Raw genomic sequence first — 17,788 nt, 5'->3', positions numbered from 1 at the left:
AATAACACCGTAAAGGTTTTGCATATCCAAGTAATTTTGACATTGTTTTTTAGCCACATATTGTGCTTCATTTAGGCGGAAAGAATAGACTGATAGAATTTGAGTATATTTATTAGAAGCATCAAGGTTGGGAAAATTAAAAAAAAATCATTATTTTTTCATATTTTCAGCTGCAATATTTCAAATATGTGCAAGCATAATATAGACATTTTTGATAAGATATAGATTTCCATCTATACATTGTAAAACGTTTGTTTTTTTTAACCATTTAGGAGACATAGAAATTTAAATTTTATTTATTAACATTTTGAGCAACATTTTGTTTTCCTACGCCAAGCCAAGATTGCAAAAGTTCATAGGGGTCAGAATGATAGCTACCCCCACAAGTGACCCCATTTAAAAAATACATCCCTTAAAGGGGTTGTCCCGCGAAAGCAAGTGGGGTTATACACTTCTGTATGGCCATATTAATGCACTTTGTAATGTACATTGTGCATTAATTATGAGCCATACAGAAGTTATCAGAAATTATTCACTTACCTGTTCCGTTGCTAGCGTCCTCGTCTCCATGGTGCCGTCTAATTTTCAGCGTCTAATCGCCGGATTAGACGCGCTTGCGCAGTCCGGTCTTCTTCTTTTCTCAATGGGGCCGCTCGTGCCGGAGAGCGGCTCCGTGTAGCTCCGCCCCGTCACGTGCCGATTCCAGCCAATCAGGAGGCTGGAATTGGCAATGGACCGCACAGAAGCCCTGCGGTCCACCGAGGGAGAAGATTCCGGCGGCCATCTTCACCAGGTAAGTAAGAAGTCACCGGAGCGCGGGGATTCAGGTAAGCGCTGTGCGGATTTTTTTTTAGGTCCCTGCATCGGGTTTGTCTCGCGCCGAACGGGGGGGGCTGTTGGAAAAAAAAAAAAACGTTTCGGCGCGGGACAACCCCTTTAATGTATTTACTGAGGGGGTCAGGAGTATTTTGACCCCACAGTTTCTTTTCATAAATTAATGCAAATTTTTTTAAAAATGTAATTTTAAATACAGTTTTTTTTTCTATAATGCACATGAAAAGAAGAATTTGCACCCCAAAATGGATACCCCTGTTTCTTCTGTGTTCAGAAACATACCTGTTGTGGCCGTAAACATATCTGTATGCAAAATGGGGTCCACACCGAACAGACCATCTGGTGGCTTTCAGTACAGACATTTTACTTGTGTTTGCAGGTGTTTTAGGCCCCGTTGCCTACTTGTAGACCCCTTGAGTGGCTAAAACAATGGAGAACCCCCACAAATGACCCCATTTTGGAAACTAGACGCCTTAGCAAATACATCTAGTAGTGTACTGAATATTTTAACCCCACAGTTTTCGAATGATAAGGATAAGTAATTTCATCTTGCCTCACGGTTCGAATCCATGCGTGATAGCCATTATCCATTGGATAATGGTGATCACGTGACCAATAACCATGTACCATGTACCCCCATGAGATCTCCAGGCTCTAGGCAACATTTAGTAGCCAGGTGTGGAGAAATTTTAAACTAGTGCGGCAATCTGCGTCTTTTGCACATGCATCTTACATTTTGGCGGTGGGCACATGCATAGAAGCCAGGTAAGGTCCGCGGATAATTCCAGGGGCTTTGGGTATGTAATTTCATCTTCCCTCGTGGATGTGATCCATGAGGGGAGATGAAACAAACACTTTTTTTAACACTTTTTAAACTTTTTTTTTTACTTTTACATGATCGCTGTTATCCATTGGATAGCAGTAATCATGTGACTGTGAACTGCATACAGCAGCTCCTGGTGACAGCTCCCTGCTTTTGGCTACTCATACTAGCTGGGAGCAGGGAATTTTTACATTTCACTCCCGAAGCCGATCCGTAAGGGGAGCTGAAACTTTTTGCTTTCCATTCACTTTAATGTGATCGACGGTATCCGATGGATACTGGCGATTGCATGACCGGGGGAGGATCCCGCGGCCCGGGATGACAGCTCAAGGTTGTTGGCTACCTTCAGTAACCGACAGCACGGAGCTGTCACGTCCAGAAGCCTGCAGGGTTTTAATCCCCAGATGAAGCATGTTTTTATGTCCTTGGGGATTAAAGAATAACAGGTCAAGATGTAAAAACACTATGGGCTGGTCACTAAGGGGTTGAAAAAAACCTACAAGTTTACAATGTTTTGTCAACTATGTAATATAATGAAGGACGTTCATGTTGTACAATTATAGTCAGAGACCCTGTATACATATCAGTATAAGCCTGAGAGGCCTTCACGTAGGCGGTTCTCACATGCAAATGCCATCCGATAGCGATATGGGCAGAACTCGAGCATAAAAATAACACATTGATTTTTATGTGTTTATTCACATCAGTGATTTTCTCTTACAGCATTGGGAATCAAATATTTACAAGCGTGCGTGAGGCAATTTTTACCATTAAAACTACTGGAAGCGCAATACAATATTTCACACGTGTGAAAAACACATGAAAATATCAAGTACATAGATGTGATTTGATGCGCTCTTTAAACAAAAATGCAATGTGCTCACAGCCAGAATCGCTGGTTTAAAGGGGTTGTCCCACGGCGAAATCCATTTTTTTTTAACTTATCTAAATCAATTCCGTTAGTTATTTTAAAAAAAAAATCACTTACCTGCATCTCCGTTCGCGCAGCATCTTCTTTTAAAAATGGCCGCCGGTCTATTCCCATGGTGCACCGCGGGTCTTCTCCCATGGTGCACCATGGATTGTCTTCTCCTTCCTTGTGTTCCACTGCCAATACAGCCACCTAATTGGCTGATCGGCAGCACGTGACAGAGGCGGAGCTACGATGATGCGGAGAAGAGGGAGGAGCCAGGACACCGCTCGTGAGCCCGGAGGGAGTAAGAAGAGGAATCCTTACAGCGGGATTTCACGGGACAACCCCTTTAAGGGCGGCCTCATATGAGCGCATTTGGTTTATTTTCGGGTAAAATTGTGCACCGAAGGTCCCGTCTGCATAAAATTGCACACAGAACTGAGTAATTCTCAGGGTTAAATGATGCCACCTGACCCAGCTAGTAAGTAGGCTGCCCTGTCTAATCAAATATGGCACTGCTGGGACCATGCGGATGTGAGCGGTGTCGGCAGCGCAATAAAGTACAGTAAAACGTGCCAATCCGGGAGCAACAGCCAGTAATCTTGCACCCTTCATAGTGCATAAACATCCGCGATAGTGAGTGTATATGCACTTACGCCCATGTGTGGCTGCCCTAAGAGTGAGATATCGGTCCGAGTTTCTTGGAACAATATCGTACTCGCCTGTATGAAAGCACCCAAATACAGTTATACAAGTTAGTGCATATTTGATAGGACATCATACTGATCATGGTCATCTGCGGGCACCCCACAATGTGATCACTACACATGCAGTAAGTAGTGCAGTGCAGTGTGACAGTGATTGAACAATCACATATTCAAGTTCCTTTGAGGGAAATGAGGGAAAAAAAATGTGTTAAAAAAAGTTAAAGAAAATTTATTTTAATAAGTACCACAGAGTGGTCCCCTTAGAAGATAAAGCTCGTCCCACATAAAACAAGGCCTCATATGGCTATATCGATGAAAAAATAATGTTCTGGCTTTTGAAACGTAATGATATAAGAACAAAAAAAAATAAAATTGCCTGGTCCTTAAGGTGCAAAATAGGCCAATCACTGTGTGTTTATGGGCTGTCATAGGGACAGGTTCTCTATAACAGCAGTGATAGGTAATGGGGCCGGTGATTCAGCTGTAGACCTGGTGGTTTCGGCAGATGATGGTTGTTTCTATGTGGACTGCACATTATGTACATGTTATGGTCCTAATATGTACTATGAAGATATGAAGAATGTGCAGGTCATTGTGTCTACAAGTCCTCTATATAATATATGATGTCTTATAGGAGCCACCATCAGACCTGCGGTGACCTTCTCTCCAAACTACAAGAAGATATTTACCACAGAGTCTATAACGATGACCTGTGATGGGGGCTCTACTATAGGAGGGGGGCCAAATTATATATGGTCCAAAGACAATTCTCCTGTACACAATGGAAAGTCCTATACAATACAAAGTGCTGAAATATTACACAGTGGAAGTTACCGATGTCAGACCAGACCTGGAGAAATAAGTGACCCTGCTAGACTGGACGTTAGTAATGGTGAGTAAATCTACCAGGTCATACATATAGACACAAAGTAACACATTGTATCACACAGACTGATAACATATCACATATGTTTTACAGGGTGGTTCATCCTGCAGACCCCTCTATATGTCTATGAAGGAGATGAGATACACATAAGATGTCACCACCGTCCCGGATACTTTGGAGGACCGACAATATACTACAAAGATGACAGAGTCATTAGAGACTGGACAGATAATGCAGAATATTACATAGGACATGTAGATGGGACGACTGCCGGGACTTACAGATGTGGGAAAAAAATCGCTGGACAGAACATCCATTATGATGAAGCTTCTGTATCTGTAGAAGGTAAGTCCAGGATCAGTTATATAAGAATTATCCGGCAGCGCTTGTATACTGATGGAGTCACATTGTCTCCTGACCGGCCATCTGTAATTATTACTTAGTCAGGTTACGGTTAGATGTGGAGGATTTTTGGGATGGAATTCTACAGACTGAAACTCTGCAACAAACTGCACTACATGGGAGGATTATCAACTTCACAGATTTCCCCTTTTGCAATGTAGACAATAAAATCTCTCTGTAGCATCTGTAGCTGTAAGACCGTATCTGTAGCAGAGATCTTCCACTATCTTTGAGCTTAGTCTTCAGTCAGCAAATCTTCCAAGTCCCTGGGACCCTACAACACCAAATGTTCACATCTCTGTCCAACCATACATTCCAGGTAACACTGCTGGTAAGGGGGAGGAGGAGGAGGAGGAGGAGGAGGAGGAGGAGGAGGAGGAGGAGGAGGAGGAGGAGGAGGAGGAGGAGGAGGAGGAGGAGGAGGAGGAGGAGGAGGAGGAGGAGGAGGAGGAGGAGGAGGAGGAGGAGGAGGAGGAGGAGGAGGAGGAGGAGGAGGAGGAGGAGGAGGAGGAGGAGGAGGAGGAGGAGGAGGAGGAGGAGGAGGAGGAGGAGGAGGAGGAGGAGGAGGAGGAGGAGGAGGAGGAGGAGGAGGAGGAGGAGGAGGAGGAGGAGGAGGAGGAGGAGGAGGAGGAGGAGGAGGAGGAGGAGGAGGAGGAGGAGGAGGAGGAGGAGGAGGAGGAGGAGGAGGAGGAGGAGGAGGAGGAGGAGGAGGAGGAGGAGGAGGAGGAGGAGGAGGAGGAGGAGGAGGAGGAGGAGGAGGAGGAGGAGGAGGAGGAGGAGGAGGAGGAGGAGGAGGAGGAGGAGGAGGAGGAGGAGGAGGATTTCTATTTTTCATAGGACAGTCCACTGACTTTAAATAACATTTGTATTTCTTATTTGCAGATATTTCCTTATTCAGTGCCAACCACTGATTTACTGACATATAGTGCTCACCATCTCTTCATAAAGAGGTTCTGCAGCAGTAGTGTGATAAAATCAGACCAATTTTTGCAAAATCTGATAAGGTCAGCCCAACGGGACTTATGGCAAAAATTGCAGGAAAATCAACTTTCCCATAATGCATGCTAAGGGCTCGGTCAGACAAGCATGTTTAAGGTTCATTTAAAATGAAAGCTTCTAAAAGAATCAATGGGTTCTCATAGAAGCGTTCATATGCACAGAATTTGATAGGACATAAGTGCAGAAAAACATAGGACATAGGTGCATTTCGCCGGAGTTTCCATTGACTCTTATGGGAGCATGAATTGATGGAAACTCCTGCTGGGTATAGCTTCCCCGCTGGCCAGAATCACTTTTAAATGCCCCACTGTTAACCCCTTAGTCTCTGTGGGGATGAGGGAACTACCCAAGGGTTTCATTAATTCCCACAGGGAGTCCCCTAATCACTGAACACTGTGACAACACTGTCACAGTGTTCAGTGATGAAGGGACTGCAGCGGGGACAAAAGAATTTCCTGCCACAGCTGTGGCAGAGGAGCACAGTGCTATCCCATTGCTCTCAATGAGTGGGTGAGCGCTGCCTCTGATTGGTCAGAGTGCTCAGCCAATCAGAGGCAGCGCTTTCAGGAGGTGGAGATTTTTAAATATCCAGCCAGAAGAAAATGTTTTATAACAGTACAAGGTAGCTGGGGAGAAGACGCGCCGGTGCAGGACTGCAGCGGAAAGGTGATATATATTTTTTTCAAGCAGCTAGGGCTAATTTTCAGGGAATGGCTTATATTTCAAGCCCTTCCCCTAAAATCCCTCCAGGAGTTTGCTTTATCCCTGTGATTTTAATAGGGTGGCAATGGGATAGCATAGTGCTCCTCTGCCACAGCTGTGGCAGGAGATTCTTTCTTCCCCACTGCAGTACCCTCATTACTGAATACTTTGACATAGTGTTTAAAAGCAATGTAGCAGAGCTGTGTGTGACTTGCATGTAGCAGAGCTGTGTAGTGCATTGCACCACCAGAAACACTGGTGCTGTAATTTCCCAACTAATAATAGTATTTCCTATCCATTTCTTTTAAAATGCCGCGCATAATGGGGATTTGTTATTTTTGGATGCCCCAGGAGGTGCTGGTAAATCTTTCCTTTCAAATCTGCTCTTAGCTCAAATTTGAAAAGATAAAGGAGTTGCTGGGGTGTGTGGCCTGGAAGGAGTTAATGGCAGAAGCACAGCAGTTTAGCTCTGTACATTACTTCCCTTAGCAACATCCAGCAACTTCTGAGGACTGAGAACATCGCCACCAGAGCATTGGATAGCTTTCTGAACCTCAGGATGTCCGAAAGAAAGCCTTCCAAAGTTGGACTGAAGAGGTTAACAGATTTCTTCACCACCCGTGGAGAAGAAGCAGAGCAGGAAATGGCTACCAATGCAGATGCAGAGCAGAGGATAATGCCGGGGACATCCGCCAGAGGAGACCTTCATGCCAAGAAGTTGGGTAAGAGAGCGTCCTGGTGTCCCCCAACATCCAGCAACTCCCAGTCCCACACTAGAGAGCAAAACAGCTTGTCACTGAAAGGAGAGAGAGGAGAGCAGGCAGCCCTGCACCACACGGTGAGTAGAAGGAGGGAGGCCAACTACCCACCATCTTCACAAGAGGAAAAGGGTAATGAGGGAGATAAATCACCCTCCTCAAGTCAGAGTCCAGAGAAAAGAAGGCCAAGAAAGGAGGAGGTCAGTCCACAATCCTCTTTAGAGCAGGAAACTACAAAGGCAGAGGAGAGGCAGGATCCTATCATGACTATTGAGTGCTCTAGCCAAGCAGCTTCAGAGTTCTTTATCAGGGACATGGTGCAAGCACTAAGAGGTTTCTGGAAGAAGGAATTAACTACATTGAACAACAAAGTCAGTTTGGCTATTACAGGACTAGGAGACTTGCTTGAAAAAGACCTGTGTCTAGGTTGAAACGTTGCAGCTATTTTTATGGAGGGATAAAAGCGTTATTTTATTATTGCATCCCGGTATGCTGCCTTGGACTTTACTTCTCACAGGACTAGGAGACAGTGGACCATCTGGAGGCCAAAACTGTTGAGATTACTGATTCTAATAATTAGCTAATAGATGCCTATTGCAAGCTATCTGAGGACTTTGAATCTCTTAAAAAATAAATGAGCTGATCTGGAAGATCTCAATAGGAGCAAAGATCTCAAATTTAGAAGAATTGAGGAGTCAGTGAGACCAGAAGAATTGCGCACCTATGTACAGAACCTCATAAAAACATTACTGCCAAACTCTAACCCGACTGAGCACATCTTAGACAGAATCTACAGACTCCCCAACCAAAGAGTATACCTGAGCAGGCACCGAGAGATGTGATTGCAATGGGGCATTTTTTCCACATCAAGGAAGAAATGATGCAAACTTCTAGAAATCTCAAGGTTTTGCCATCTCTTACGAAAGTAAGGAAGGCATCCATCAGAGTGGCTTCATGGTCTGATCACGCTCCAGTGAAAATCACAGTTTGTTTAGGGCTTAACTCTCCCAGCTCTTTAGGGAGCTTGAGGAATAATACTTTTTTGATGAGGTTGCCTAAATTCCAAGAAAAAAATTGGTAAGGCGCTGGAGGAATTCTTCTATTTCAATGATTCACTGGAGACATGTCGATTTACACTACAGAAAACACACAAGTAAGTGATAAGAGGAGCTATGATACAGCAAGGGGCTATATATAAAAGAGAAAATACCAAATTACTTAAAAACACCTTGTCAGAACTAGCTAAAATTGAAAAGGATCTACAAACATCAACCCAACTACAAAACCTTCTATAAGAGACTAGACTAAAAGTGAGGAATATCCTCATCAATGAACATGAAAAAAAAATTACATACCTAAAGTCTACATACTATATAGCCAATAACAAATATACAAGCCTAATGGCAGGAAGGGTCAAACAAAAAAGAATCAAATCAAAAATCCCCTTTGTAGTTAATCCCATGACAGGTATCAAAACTTCAAACCCCATCAATATAGCAGAGATTTTCAGGAAGTATTATGAATACCTTTACAACCTTAGAGAGGAGAACACGTTAGATCACCCCTCTGAAGCAGAGATTGACCGGTTCCTCTGACCTCTGCAACGTCCGGCCCTAACTAGAGATGAGCGAACCTACTCAGCCACGCCCCTTTTTCGCCCGAGCACCGCGATTTTTGAGTACTTCCGTACTCAGGCGAAAAGATTCGGGGGGCGCCGTGGGTGAGTGGGGGGTTGCAACGGGGAGTGGGGGGGAGAGGGAGAGAGAGAGGGTTCCCCCCTGTTCCCCGCTGCTACCCCCCGCTCCGCCATGCCTCCCCCCGCCCCCTGAATCTTTTCACCCGAGTACGGAAGTACTCGAAAATCGTGGTGCTCGATCGAGTAATTACTCGAAACGAGTAGGTTCGCTCATCTCTAGCCCTAACTAAAGACCAATTAGGAAAATTAAACTCCTCTATAACAATCCAAAAAATACTGAAAATAATAAAAGCATCCAAAAAAGACAAGGCTCCAGTTCTGGATGGGTACTCAATAGAGATGAGCGAGCACCAAAATGCTCGGGTGCTCGTTGCTCGGGACGAAATTTTTGCGATGCTCGAGGGTTCGTTTCGCCCCCCCCCCGCACGACGCAGTGTCCACAGCGCACACCAAAGTGTCCCTGCACAGCCTTCAGCTGCACTCATGCCACACCACCCTCATGTCTATTTATAAGTGCGTCTGCCATGAGGAGGAACCGCAGGCACACACTGCAGAGGGTTGGCACGGCTAGGCAGCGACCCTCTTTAAAAGGGGCGGGGCGATAGCCCACAATGCTGTACAGAAGCAATGAGAAATATAATCCTGTGCCACCGCCATCAGGAGCTGCACTCGTGGGCATAGCAATGGGGAACCTATGTGCCACACACTATTCATTCTGTCAAGGTGTCTGCATGCCCCAGTCAGACCGCGGTTTTTTATAAATAGTCACAGGCAGGTACAACTCCGCAATGGGAATTCCGTGTGCACCCACAGCATGGGTGGCTTCCTGGAACCCACCGGCTGTACATAAATGTATCCCATTGCAGTGCCCATCACAGCTGAGGTAACGTCCGATTAAATGCAGGTGGGCTTCGGCCCACACTGCATACCCCAGTCAGACTGGGGTTCTTTAGAAGTGGACACATGCAGTTACAACTCCCTGTGGACCCACAGCATGGGTGGCTCCCTGGAACCCACCGGCAGTACATAAATATATCCCATTGCAGTGCCCAGCACAGCTGATGTAACATCAGCTTTAATGCAGGTGGGCAAAAAATTAATTGGATTACACTGTAGGCGAGGGCCCCAAAAAATTGGTGTACCAACAGTACTAATGTACCTCAGAAAAATTGCCCATGCCCAACCAAGAGGGCAGGTGAAACCCATTAATCGCTTTGGTTAATGTGGCTTAATTGGTAACTAGGCCTGGAGACAGCCCAGTTAAAATAAAAATTGGTTCAGGTGCAAGTTTCAACGCTTTAATGAGCATTGAAACGTATAAAAATTGTTTACAAAAATTATATGACTGAGCCTTGTGGGCCTAAGAAAAATTGCCCGTTCGGCGTGATTACGTGAGGTTTCAGGAGGAGGAGCAGGAGGAGGAGGAGGAGGAATATTATACACGGATTGATGAAGCTAAAAGGTCCACGTTTTTGATGGTGATAGAGAACAATGCTTCCATCCGCGGGTGCAGCCTACGTATTGTTTAGGTATCGCTGCTGTCCGCTGGTGGAGAAGAGAAGTCTGGGGAAATCCAGGCTTTGTTCATCTTGATGAGTGTAAGCCTGTCGGCACTGTCGGTTGACAGGCGGGCACGCTTATCTGTGATGATTCCCCCAGCCGCACTAAACACCCTCTCTGACAAGACGCTAGCCGCAGGACAAGCAAGCACCTCCAGGGCATACAGCGCGAGTTCAGGCCACGTGTCCAGCTTCGACACCCAGTAGTTGTAGGGGGCAGAGGCGTCACGGAGGACGGTCGTGCGATCGGCTACGTACTCCCTCACCATCCTTTTACAGGGCTCCCACCGACTCAGCCTTGACTGGGGAGCGGTGACACAGTCTTGTTGGGGAGCCAGAAAGCTGTCAAAGGCCTTGGCGAGTGTTCCCCTGCCTGTGCTGTACATGCTGCCTGATCTCTGCGCCTCCCCTGCTACCTGGCCCTCAGAACTGCGCCTTCGGCCACTAGCGCTGTCGGATGGGAATTTTACCATCAGTTTGTCCGCCAGGGTCCTGTGGTATAGCATCACTCTCGAACCCCTTTCCTCTTCGGGTATGAGAGTGGAAAGGTTCTCCTTATACCGTGGGTCGAGCAGTGTGTACACCCAGTAATCCGTAGTGGCCAGAATGCGTGTAACGCGAGGGTCACGAGAAAGGCATCCTAACATGAAGTCAGCCATGTGTGCCAGGGTACCTGTATGCAACACATGGCTGTGCTCACTAGGAAGATCACTTTCAGGATCCTCCTCCTCCTCCTCCTCAGGCCATACACGCTGAAAGGATGACAGGCAAGCAGCATGGGTACCCTCAGCAGTGGGCCAAGCTGTCTCTTCCCCCTCCTCCTCATCCTACTCATGCTCCTCCTCCTCCTCCTCCTCAACGCGCTGAGATATAGACAGGAGGGTGCTCTGACTATCCAGCGACATACTGTCTTCCCCCGCCTCTGTTTCCGAGCGCAAAGCGTCAGCCTTTATGCTTTGCAGGGAACTTCTCAAGAGGCATAGCAGAGGAATGGTGACGCTAATGATTGCAGCATCGCCGCTCACCATCTGGGTAGACTCCTCAAAGTTTCCAAGGACCTGGCAGATGTCTGCCAACCAGGCCCACTCTTCTGTAAAGAATTGAGGAGGCTGACTCCCACTGCGCCGCCCATGTTGGAGTTGGTATTCCACTATAGCTCTACGCTACTCATAGAGCCTGGCCAACATGTGGAGCGTAGAGTTCCACCATGTGGGCACGTCGCACAGCAGTCGGTGCACTGTCAGATTAAACCGATGTTGCAGGGTGCGCAGGGTGGCAGCGTCCGTGTGGGACTTGCGGAAATGTGCGCAGAGCCGGCGCACCTTTCCGAGCAGGTCTGACAAGCGTGGGTAGCTTTTCAGAAAGCGCTGAACCACCAAATTAAAGACGTGGGCCAGGCATGGCACATGCATGAGGCTGCCGAGCTACAGAGCCGCCACCAGGTTACGGCCGTTGTCACACACGACCATGCCCGGTTGGAGGCTCAGCGGCGAAAGCCAGCGGTCGGTCTGCTCTGTCAGACCCTGCTTCAGTTTGTGGGCCATGTGCCTCTTCTCTCCTAAGCTGAGTAGTTTCAGCACGGCCTGCTGACGCTTGCCCACCGCTGTGCTGCCACGACGCGCGACACCGACTGCTGCCGACGTGCTGCTGCTGGCACATCTTGATTGCGAGACAGAGGTTGCGTAGGAGGAGGAGGAGGAGGGTGGTTGAGTGGAGGAAGCATACACTGCCGCAGATACCACCACCGAGCTGGGGCCCGCAATTCTGGGGGTGGGTAGGACGTGAGCGGTCCCAGGCTCTGACTCTGTCCCAGCCTCCACTAAATTCACCCAATGTGCCGTCAGGGAGATATAGTGGCCCTGCCCGCCTGTGCTTGTCCACGTGTCCGTTGTTAAGTGGACCTTGCCAGTAACCGCGTTGGTGAGGGCACGTACAATGTTGCGAGAGACGTGGTCGTGCAGGGCTGGGACGGCACATCGGGAAAAGTAGTGGCGACTGGTAACTGAGTAGCGCGGGGCCACCGCCGCCATCATACCTTTGAAAGCCTCCGTTTCCACAACCCTATACGGCAGCATCTCCAGGCTGAAAAATTTGGCTATGTGCACGTTTAACGCTTGAGTGTGCGGGTGCGTGGCGGCGTACTTGCGCTTGCGCTCCAACACTTGCGCTAGCGACGGCTGGACGGTGCGCTGAGAGACATTGGTGGATGGGGCTGAGCACAGCGGAGGTGAGGGTGTGGGTGCAGGCCAGGAGACGGTATTGCCTGTGTCCTGAGAGGGGGGTTGGATCTCAGTGGCAGGTTGGGGCACAGGGGGAGAGGCAGTGGTGCAAACCGGAGGCGGTGAACGGCCTTCGTCCCACCTTGTGGGGTGCTTGGCCATCATATGTCTGCGCATGCTGGTGGTGGTGAGGCTGGTGGTGGTGGCTCCCCAGCTGATCTTAGCGCGACAAAGGTTGCACACCACTGTTCGTCAGTCGTCTGCACTTTCAGTGAAAAACTGCCACACCTTTGAGCACCTTGGCCTCTGCAGGGTGGCATGGTGCGAGGGGGCGCTTTGGGAAACAGTTGGTGGATTATTCGGTCTGGCCCTGCCTCCACCCCTGGCCACCGCACTGCCTCTTCCAACCTGCCCTGCTGCTGCACTTGCCTTCCCCTCTGAAGACCTGTCCTCAGTAGGCGTAGCAAACCAGGTGGGGTCAGTCACCTCATCGTCCTGCTGCTCTTCCTCCGAATCCTCTGTGCGCTCCTCCCTCGGACTTACTCCAGTTACTACTACCTGAGTGATAGACAACTGTGTCTCATCGTCATCGTCCTCCTCACCCACAGAAACTTCTTGAGACAGTTGCCGGAAGTCCCCAGCCTCATCCCCCGGACCCCGGGAACTTTCCAAAGGTTGGGCATCGGTCACGACAAACTCCACCGGTGGGAGAGGAACCATTGCTGGCCATTCTGGGCAGGGGCCCGGGAACAGTTCCTGGGAGTCTGCCTGCTCCTCAGAATGTGTCATTGTAATGGAGTGAGGAGGCTGGGAGGAAGGAGGAGCAGCAGCCAGAGGATTCAGAGTTGCAGCAGTGGACGGCGCAGAATTCTGTGTGGTCGATAGATTGATGGATGCACTTTCTGCCATCCACGACAGGACCTGCTCACACTGCTCATTTTCTAATAAAGGTCTACCGCGTGGAACCATTAATTGTGAGATGAATGTGGGGACGCCAGAAACGTGCCTCTCTCCTAATCCCGCAGCAGTCGGCTGCGATACACCTGGATAAGGAGCTCGGCCTGTGCCCACACCCTGACTTGGGCCTCCGCGTCCTCGCCCGCGTCCACGTCCTCTAGGCCTACCCCTACCCCTCAGCATGCTGTATTACCAGTAGTGCAGAAACAGAATTCTGTAATTAAATGTGCCGCTTATTGGCCTGTGGTTGGAGGCTGACTTCCCTTACGGAACGCACAGCAGAGCCAGGAAACAATTTTGCGCACGCCTATAGTGAGACGTAGGTGCGTATGACTGAGCTAGTGGAATTCACAACGCAGAAGCAGTCAAGTGGCCAAAGGCCAGTAGTAGGCCTTAAGTATTTTGCTTCTATTTTTTTAAAATGCTGAGCTGATACAGCAGACAGATACTGTAGGCAGCGTATAATATTATGTATACTGTTTCCCTCTGGCCGGATGACGGCGCTGATGTGACAGAGACAGCAGATCCAGGAAACAATTTTGCGCAAGCCTGCTGTAACGCTTAGCTGCGTATTAATTAGCACTACTACCCCCAGCAGATACTGTAGGCAGCGTATAATATTATGTATACTGTTTCCCTCTGGCCGGATGACGGCGCTGATGTGACAGAGACAGCAGATCCAGGAAACAATTTTGCGCAAGCCTGCTGTAACGCTTAGCTGCGTATTAATTAGCACTACTACCCCCAGCAGATACTGTAGGCAGCGTATAATATTATGTATACTGTTTCCCTCTGGCGGGATGACGGCGCTGATGTAACAGAGACAGCAGATCCAGGAAACAATTTTGCCCAAGCCTGCTGTAACGCTTAGCTGCGTATTAATTAGGACTACTACCCCCAGCAGATAGATACTGTAGGCAGCGTATAATATTATGTATACTGTTTCCCTCTGGCGGGATGACGGCGCTGATGTAACAGAGACAGCAGATCCAGGAAACAATTTTGTGCAAGAATGCTGTAACGCTTAGCTGCGTATTAATTAGGACTACTTTACCCCAGCAGACACGCAGTAAACTGAAGACGGTCACAGGCAGCCCAAATACAGTATTTTTCCCCAATTTTTGGGAAAAAGCCCACTGCCTATATAGCCTGAATATCTCTTTCCCTGCCTCACCAGTACTGGCCCTATACTCTGTACAATGACTGCAGACTGCGGACGCAATGCTCTGCACGCCCGATATACCAAAAAAAAAAATTGTGCAACACTGCTAAAAGCAGCCTCAACAGTACTGTACACGGTCAGATGTGGCCCTAAGAAGGACCGTTGGGGTTCTTGAAGCCTAAAATAACTCCTAACGCTCTCCCTATAGCAGCTCCGGCACCAGCAGCACTATCCCTGATCTCTGTCAGAATGCATCTGTGGCGAGCCGCGGGAGGGGCCGATTTATATACTCGGGTGACACCTGATCTCGCCAGCCACTCACTGCAGGGGGGTGGTATAGGGCTTGAACGTCACAGGGGGAAGTTGTAATGCCTTCCCTGTCTTTCTATTGGCCAGAAAAGCGCGCTAACGTCTCAGAGATGAAAGTGAAAGTAACTCGAACATCGCGTGGTGCTCGGCTCTAGTAACGAGCTTCTCGAACACGCTAATACTCGAACTAGTATCAAGCTCGGACGAGTACGTTCGCTCATCTCTATTCATCACCAACATAAAAGGGGGTTCTTAGCATTGAGTGATTCCAATATTTTTCCCTCTAGTTGATTAGGAAAACACATGCTATTTCATGACATAAGTTTACTTCATTTATTTGAGGTGTTTCATGAAGCACCAATGTTCTCCAACTAAAGAGACATCATTTGGGTCATATCTGTGATTTGTGTATTTGCTATAAATTAAAAATGTCTGGATGAACTCTCAGCTAATTTCACATGGGCGAGTGCGATATCAGCCCGATACCATGAGCAATTCCAATATGGATGTGAAGCATTTGTGTCAAAAAAGCCTCACGTCACTGCATGGGAGTAGTGATCCTCCATCAGGGCTTTTAGCCGCGCCAAAGGATTGGCAAATGTTTCCCATAGTTTTCAATGGGAAATCTCGCATCACAATTGCGTGCACCTCACACACGGTGTGATGTCTCTGCCGACCCCATTGAAAACAAAGGGCAATGTGTTCCGAGAGAATGCCCAAACATAGAACATGACGTGATTTTTTTCCCATCCTGCGATGCAATGCGGAAAAGCATCGCTCATGTGTATGACCCCATTCAAAAGAACAATGTTTATATTTGTGAGGGATTTGTGCATCTCGCAATGCACAAATCTCATGCAACTTTCTCGACTGTGTAAAACTGACTTAGCTGAGGCGATTCCATAATTTGTCATACCCTCCAAAATTACATTTTATAATTTCATTGAGCGTTGAACACTTCCAAAAGTCCAGAAAATCATCTAGTTGAGTTTCTCTCGATTGTTTAATGGTAAGATTTTATATTTGGAAATAAACTCAATGATTTTGTTTTTGCAGGCCGCATGGACAATATTGGGTATACCCGGCAGAATATAGCCCGTCTGATATTATCTGCATGTGTATTATCAATCATTGCACTATTCATCTTCTATCATATAAAATGGATGAAGTCTGTGAAGCCAGAAGATGGCTCTACAACATAATGAACACCTCGGCTACAAGATGCAACATCATCATCCGTCCATTTTTAATACTGCCAAATTTATACCTGCAGCCGCTGCCTAAAAGTGTCTTAACCCCTTAGTGACGAAGCCTGTTTGCTCCTTAGTGACGGAGCCAAATTTTGGAAATCTGACATGCGTCGTTCAATGTAGCATAACTCCGTAAAGGCTTTACATATCCAAGTGATTCTGACAATGTTTTTTCGCCACATGTTGAACTTCATTTAGGTGGTAAAAAGAGACCAATAGAATTTGTGTATATTTATTAAAAGTACCAATATTGCAAAAATTGTGAAAAAAATTGTCATTTTTTCACATTTTCAACCGTAATATCTCAAATATGTTCAAACATACTGTACAATTTTTTTTATAAGATATATATTTTCATCTGTTTACTTTATTCTGGATGCACACTTGAAAAACTTTTGTGGTTTTTTAAACCATTTAGAGGACGTACAAATTTAACATTACTTTTCAGCATTTTGAGGAGCACTTTGTTTTCCTGCACCAAGACAAGTTTGCAAAGGCTCATGAGTGTCAGAATAATAGATACCCCCACAAATGACCCCATTTTCAAAACTAAACCCCTTAATATATTTACTGAGGGGTGTCATGAGTATTTTGACCCCACCAGTTTTCTTCAGGAATTAATTCAATTTAGAGGAGAAAAAATAAAATTTCATATTTTTGCAAATATGTCAATTTAAAGACATATTTTTTTCCTATAGTGCCCAAGAAAATGAGGATTTACACCCCAAAATGGATACCCCCGTTTCTCCCGTGTTCAGAAACATACCAATTGTGGCCCTAATCTTATGTCTGGATGCACAACGGGGCGCAAAATGAAAGGAGTAGTCGGTGTCTTTCAGAACATAAATTTTGCTTGAAAGCGTTTTAGGTCCTATAGCACTTTTGTAGAGCTCTTGAGCAGCCAAAACCAAAGAGAACCCCCACAAATGACCTGATTTTGAAAACAAGACCCCTTAACGAGTTTATCTAGGGGTATACTGCATATTTTGACCCCACAGTTTTTGAATGAATTCAAGCAAAGCAAAAGGAAAGAATGTTGTTTTTCGTTTTTTTGTCAAATCTGTCATTTTAAAAACAGCTTTTTCTGTACAGCACACACATGAATGAAGCCTTTCACCCCAAAATGGATACCCCTGTTTCTTCCGTGTTCAGAGACATACCCATTGTGGCCCTTATCTTATGTTTGGATGCACAACGGGGCTCAAAACGAAAGGAGTAGTCGGTGGTTTTCAGAACATAAATTTTCCTTGAAGGCCTTTTAGGCCCCACAGAACACTTGTAGAGCTCTTGAGCGGCCAAAACCAAAGAGAACCCCCACAAGTGACCCCATTTTCAAAACTAGACCCCTTATCGAATTTATCTAGGGGTGTACTGCCCATTTTGACCAACAGTTTTGAATGAATTCAAGCAAAGCAAAAGGAAAGAAATGTGATTTTCGTTTTTCTGGCAATTCTGTCATTTTAAAAACTGCTTTTTTTGTACAGCACACACATGAATGAAGACTTGCACCCCAAAATAGATACCCCTGTTTGTCCCATGTTCAGAGACATACCCATTGTGGCCCTAATCTTTTGTCTGGATGCACAATGGGGCCCAAAATGAAAGGAGTAGT

General features: G+C 46.8%; 1 protein-coding gene and 1 long non-coding RNA gene across 2 annotated transcripts in view; both read left to right on the top strand.

Annotated features, from left to right (window-relative positions):
- Positions 1–4,093, top strand: part of LOC136633332 (uncharacterized) — a 33,863-nt gene extending 29,770 nt beyond the window's left edge. The window contains exon 3 of the long non-coding RNA XR_010793257.1: positions 3,912–4,093. This is a non-coding gene — a long non-coding RNA (uncharacterized lncRNA). The remainder of the gene's footprint in view (positions 1–3,911) is intronic.
- Positions 4,094–4,099: 6 nt separating this feature from the next.
- LOC136571850 (low affinity immunoglobulin gamma Fc region receptor III-A-like) lies at positions 4,100–16,128 on the top strand (the record flags this gene model as incomplete). The annotated part of the gene is made up of 3 exons (XM_066572471.1): positions 4,100–4,169; positions 4,257–4,508; positions 15,983–16,128. Coding segments are annotated over 3 exons (468 nt in total), but the record flags the coding sequence as incomplete, so codon positions are not given.
- Between the last annotated feature and the right edge of the window lie 1,660 nt (positions 16,129–17,788).

The sequence above is a fragment of the Eleutherodactylus coqui genome, chromosome 6, assembly GCF_035609145.1.
Source record: "Eleutherodactylus coqui strain aEleCoq1 chromosome 6, aEleCoq1.hap1, whole genome shotgun sequence".
NCBI classification, from domain to species: domain Eukaryota; kingdom Metazoa; phylum Chordata; class Amphibia; order Anura; family Eleutherodactylidae; genus Eleutherodactylus; species Eleutherodactylus coqui.
The sequence above is the reverse complement of the archived record's forward strand: the minus strand, read 5'-3'. Positions and strand labels throughout refer to the sequence as shown.